Source organism: Littorina saxatilis, linkage group LG6 (assembly GCF_037325665.1).
Source record: "Littorina saxatilis isolate snail1 linkage group LG6, US_GU_Lsax_2.0, whole genome shotgun sequence".
NCBI classification, from domain to species: domain Eukaryota; kingdom Metazoa; phylum Mollusca; class Gastropoda; order Littorinimorpha; family Littorinidae; genus Littorina; species Littorina saxatilis.
The window spans coordinates 42,067,599-42,073,015 of record NC_090250.1 but is presented as its reverse complement, the minus strand read 5'-3'; the positions used below and the strand labels follow the sequence as shown (position 1 = coordinate 42,073,015).

At 47.0% G+C, this 5,417-nt stretch overlaps 1 protein-coding gene across 1 annotated transcript; it reads right to left on the bottom strand.

The window, feature by feature from the left end:
* Positions 1-2,393: 2,393 nt before the first annotated feature.
* On the bottom strand, positions 2,394-3,699 carry LOC138969248 (uncharacterized). The gene has a single exon (XM_070341994.1). It carries the CDS (start codon positions 3,563-3,565, stop codon positions 2,789-2,791), a length of 777 nt encoding a protein of 258 aa, XP_070198095.1. The 5' UTR covers positions 3,566-3,699; the 3' UTR covers positions 2,394-2,788.
* Positions 3,700-5,417: the final 1,718 nt, after the last annotated feature.

Genomic DNA, 5,417 nt, shown 5'->3' with positions numbered 1-5,417 from the left:
ACCAGACTTGATCCCAGGATAAGGACTCCTGGAACTACTATAGAAAAGGTGGATTAGGACTAAAACATGAACTCATTTCTATACATGTACCTTTTGTCGTCACTACTTGGAGGTGACAACCTTCCAAAGCAGTAACTCTGAAATATTAAAGAAAAACACAAAGTAAAAACAAACGCTGCAGCGGTGTGAACCAGCCTCATACAAACACACAAACTTTTTTGGCGGTGAAAACCTGACCACTATTCTATTTACACAAGACCCATACTATCACTCCAAGTCGGGCCTGACATACTTTGTCACTGCCTGTGATCCCCACCTTCCCAAAGCCATAATGTCTCTCATGGGCGTGCCATTGACCGCAGCTGTGGTTGCTGCCCCAATACGAAATGAGTGGGAAGTGAACCTGTTTACTTTCCAACCCAGAACGCTAGCCCCTTTCTTTAGAACCGCCTGAAATTGGTATCGGGTCAGTGATGACCCATCAAAGTGCTTCCACAGCGGGCCCGGTCCACATGGTCTAACCCTAAGGTAAGCCTCCATCGCTCTCACTGGGCAAACTTGGGGATGCCTCTCGACTCTACGCATCACAACCTTTTCGCCCTTGTTTGCTTGGTCTGTTTTCGACCCCGCAATATGGACGGTCAGGTCTTCTCCTAGTACCACATCAGCATAACTGATCCCAGTTCGCCCTCCCTTTACTGCGTTCCCTTGGCCCACTATTTCACTGACCCGAAAGAAACCAAAAAAGGCAAAGCAAAAGGCTGCTGTAAACAGTGCCTGTTAAAAAAGTATTAGCACACACCCCCGGGAGGACACCAATTAAATCCTTGAGTCTCTGAAAAGTGATAGGTTTCCTTTGATCCTGTCGTCTATCTAGCTTAGCCATGCCCTGCAATAACTTCTTCAACAGGAAATGCTCTGTGGGGTCATCCCATCCATTCAGCTTGTGTTTTGCACCAATCCCAGCCAAATAGGTGCGAGCCGTTGTATGGGCCCTTCCCGTTAGTGAGAGATGGGCAGCAAAATGAATAACCTGCTGTGACGGTACAGGCCACTCATGCCCCAAACCATGTTCCCCTCTAAAAGCCTCAAAGCTTTCAATCCCTTGCTTGTATGCTGCCTGCGTTGCTTGAGCAAAGGCCGCTGAAACAAGCCGCTTCACTTCTGCTGTAGTTGTCACAGTAAGGCGTGCGGGACTTCTGTCGGTTGGGTGTCGGCACCCGGAACAAGGGCCCTGAACCGCTTGAGCTGCAACCGGGAAAGAGAATCAGCAACTTCATTTCTGATGCCTGGTATGTGCTTTGCCCTGAATAGGATGTTATGCTCAAGGCAAACACTGACCAACGTTCTCACAAGTCCCATGGTTGGCCTTGAGCGGGTAGTTTGGCGGTTGATTATACAAACAACTGCCATGTTATCACAATGAAATAATACTTTCTGGTTACTCAGCTCTTTTCCCCACAGGTGAATTGCAAGGACAATGGGAAAAAGTTCCTTGAACGTTATGTCTGGGTCATTGCTACGCCACTCAACTGGCCAGGCCCCACATGCCCAATGCCCACAGAAAAAAGCCCCAAAGCCTACACCTCCTGCCGCGTCCGTGTAGAGGTTAAGGTGAGAGGTGTCAACCCATCTTTCTTCCAGCATGATGCTGATCCCATTGTGCATCTCCAAAAAGGAGCTCCACACTAGCAAATCCTGACGCATGTCCTCAGTAACCCGTATGTGGTGATGTGGCTTCTGGACCCCTCTTGTGGCATCAATCAGTCTCCTGCAAAAAGCTCTCCCGGGTACGATTGCCCTACAGGCAAAGTTCAACTTTCCAATCAAGGACTGTAACTGACGAAGAGTGATCTTCTTCCTGCCGTTCAAAAAGCTCGCGACAAGCTCTTTGAGGTCATTTAGCTTATCTTCTGGGATGCGCACCTGCAGGGCAACAGTATCAACTTCTAGTCCGAGAAACTTGAGACATGTAGTAGGACCTTCTACTTTTTCAGGAGCTACGGGTACGCCTAGCTCGTTAAATGTGTCGAGCAGGCTGTCTAACATCCTTTTAGCCTTGTCCTCTGACACACCGCCCCCACAAAAATCATCCAAATAATGAATCACATCACTGGACATGGAGGCTTGTTGTACACACCACTCAAGAAAGGTACTGAACTTTTCAAACAAGGAACAGGAGATGGCACAGCCGAATGGTAGAGACTTATCCACAAACAAGTAGCCGTCCACTGACATGCCCAACAGACTGAAATCATCCGGGTGTATGGGAAGCAACCTAAATGCAGACTTGATATCAACCTTCACTAAATGGGACCCCCGCCCAAGTTTCTTAACCATGGTGGTTACCGCATCAAAACTGGTGTATTGCACAGTGCATAACTCCGCTGGTATCCCGTCATTAACAGACTGCCCATGCGGGTACGAAAGATCAAATATAAGCCTGTATTCCCCTGGTGTTGATTTTTCTACCAGCCCCACCGGGGAGACAATCAGGTCATCAATGGGCCAATCCAAAAATGGCCCAGCCACTCTTCCTAACCTGACCTCCTCTAACAATTTCTGTAACACTAATAGTGGCTGTCTACGAGCAGATCCGTGATTTTTTGGTAACTGTTGTTTTCTTTCCCCCTGAAATGGTATCCTAAATCCCTGACTAAAGCCTTCCTCTATGAGCTGTGCATCTTCTCTATTCGGGTAATGTTCTAACCACTTAACTAAGCTATACATACAGATGGGCGTGTTGGCTAGCCCTGTTAAGTCTAGGCCAGGAGGGATGTGAACCACCTCACTGAGCCTTCTGTCCTGTTGTTGACTGAAAGGGGCGCCCACTACTGGTCTCCCCCTTATCTTGTGTACCCGTCTTTGCACAGGTGCTCTGGCCATGGGAACTGGAGCTGCATTGTGTACACTTGTGCGCATAGGCGCAGTTGTCTCGCTGACAACCTTTGGGTCGATTAAAAAACCGACACACCCCTCGCTGGCCTTTCCCTGCATAAGCACCCCCCTTTTGGTCGACAGCAGGGCTCACCTTGCCTGCCGGGGCAGCCACTACTGGTTTGCAGAATAACTGCAGCCACAGCTGGCTATCTATCATGCCCCATGGGCGAGTAGGATCGGCCTCTAGTCTGGACCGGAACTGCTGATCATACAGCAGCCATGCATTCCCAGGGTTGTCCCGGGCAGCCCCCCTTATGAGTTCCACATAGGCCAGCATGTCTTGCAGCCTATCGGGGTGCTGCTGCAAATACACGCTCATCAGGACATGGAACGCTGTGGTCCACTGGTTGATGGTCAGCTCCGTTTTGTTCTTTCTCTCTAGCCTAGGGACCAGATTGCCTTGCTCGTTCTGAACAAACATCACAGCCTTTTCCTCTGGCCTGTCAAGGAAGGATTTTGCCAGGAGCACATGCATCTCCACAAATTTCCCCAGCAAAATTTTTTCTTTTACCTCAGGTGGCACAGTGATGGCCAGAGAATCCAGCGCTTGGCCTTTTTGGCGCGCTGCCTGGCATCCTAACGCCTCCTCTAGCACCCTCAGTCTATTCAGTAATGCCTCTTCCATACCTTCCGGTCGTGCGTCTCTTGCGGCTGACGTCCCAGCGTTCTCGTACCAGGCATCCTGGCTGTCGTCTTCTCCAGGGCTGGAGGGCTCCTCCACGGCTACGCGCCGTTTCTTTGCCTGTTGCTGCCTACTTGCACCGCGCGATCCCCTGGGGGGTTCTTCGTCGTGCCAGGCAGGTCGTCTTCCCTGATCGGATACATTTCCACTCTTAACCCACCTGACGCAGCCGGGATTCGAACCCTGAACCTTCGACACTAAATGCTGACGTTCTATAACCACAAGGCTACGCGCCCGTCTGTTCACTTTACAAGTCTTTCGAAATAAAATGTGACCTCCCGATAAAGTGCGCAAATGCCGGTGTAACACAAGAAAATTACTCGCACGAGATATTTACTCCGGAGTAAACATTTCGTACGAAAATGTTACGAAAAAAGTACTCCCCCATTACACGAGAAAATTACTCCCCGCGACAGGCGAGTTCCGAGTAAACATTTTGTACAATAATGTTACTCCCCTGACGAATAAACAACGAATAAATCACTTCACCCTAACACGAGCAATTTAACTTCCCATGCAGGTATACGACATTTTTACTCCCTTGTTCCCTGTTAGTCTTGGTGGTGGAAGGGGTGGAGGGAGGGTAGCGCGACATTCGTTGTGCGAGATCACATAACCACGCTGCCAAGCCGGGTGACACTGGAATACGCCGCGTCACCGCATGACGTCAAATGCATCAGCTGTTCGCAGTGAGTATCTCCAGAAAATCGCCTCTAACTTCTTCCAAATAACATATCATAACATTGCTGTTGTCTTCACTTTAGCATAAGGTGCTATAGTATCCTGGAATCGATTCATTTTGTTCCTCCGACATATGCGTGGCCCTCGAAGTAAGATTATGTACACTTTTCAAGCATATTCAGTGTAAATTTAGGCATTCCTCAGTTCGTATGGAAAAATAACCTCACGGACAAAGCTGCAGATACCTGGAGAGTAATTAAAGGCCATTTCGTGATACGCACGTCACTTTTTATATTTAGTCAAGTTTTGACTAAATATTTTAACATCGAGGGGGAATCGAAACGAGGGTCGTGGTGTATGTGCGTGTGTGCGTGTGTGTGTGCGTGTGTGTGTGTGTGTGTGTAGAGCGATTCAGACTAAACTACTGGACCGATCTTTATGAAATTTGACATGAGAGTTCCTGGGTATGAAATCCCCGAACGTTTTTTTTCATTTTTTTGATAAATGTCTTTGATGACGTCATATCCGGCTTTTCGTGAAAGTTGAGGCGGCACTGTCACGCCCTCATTTTTCAACCAAATTGGTTGAAATTTTGGTCAAGTAATTTTCGACGAAGCCCGGACTTCGGTATTGCATTTCAGCTTGGTGGCTTAAAAATTAATTAATGACTTTGGTCATTAAAAATCTGAAAATTGTAAAAAAAAATAAAAATTTATAAAACGATCCAAATTTACGTTTATCTTATTCTCCATCATTTGCTGATTCCAAAAACATATAAATATGTTCTATTCGGATTAAAAACAAGCTCTGAAAATTAAATATATAAAAATTATTATCAAAATTAAATTGTCCAAATCAATTTAAAAACACTTTCATCTTATTCCTTGTCGGTTCCTGATTCCAAAAACATATAGATATGATATGTTTGGATTAAAAACACGCTCAGAAAGTTAAAACAAAGAGAGGTACAGAAAAGCGTGCTATCCTTCTTAGCGCAACTACTACCCCGCTCTTCTTGTCAATTTCACTGCCTTTGCCATGAGCGGTGGACTGACGATGCTACGAGTATACGGTCTTGCTGAAAAATAGCATTGCGTTCAGTTTCATTCTGTGA

Bases quoted from the DNA above. Each gene is read 5' to 3' on its own strand.
- LOC138969248 (XM_070341994.1), bottom strand. From the start codon at position 3,565: ATGGAAGAGGCATTACTGAATAGACTGAGGGTGCTAGAGGAGGCGTTA.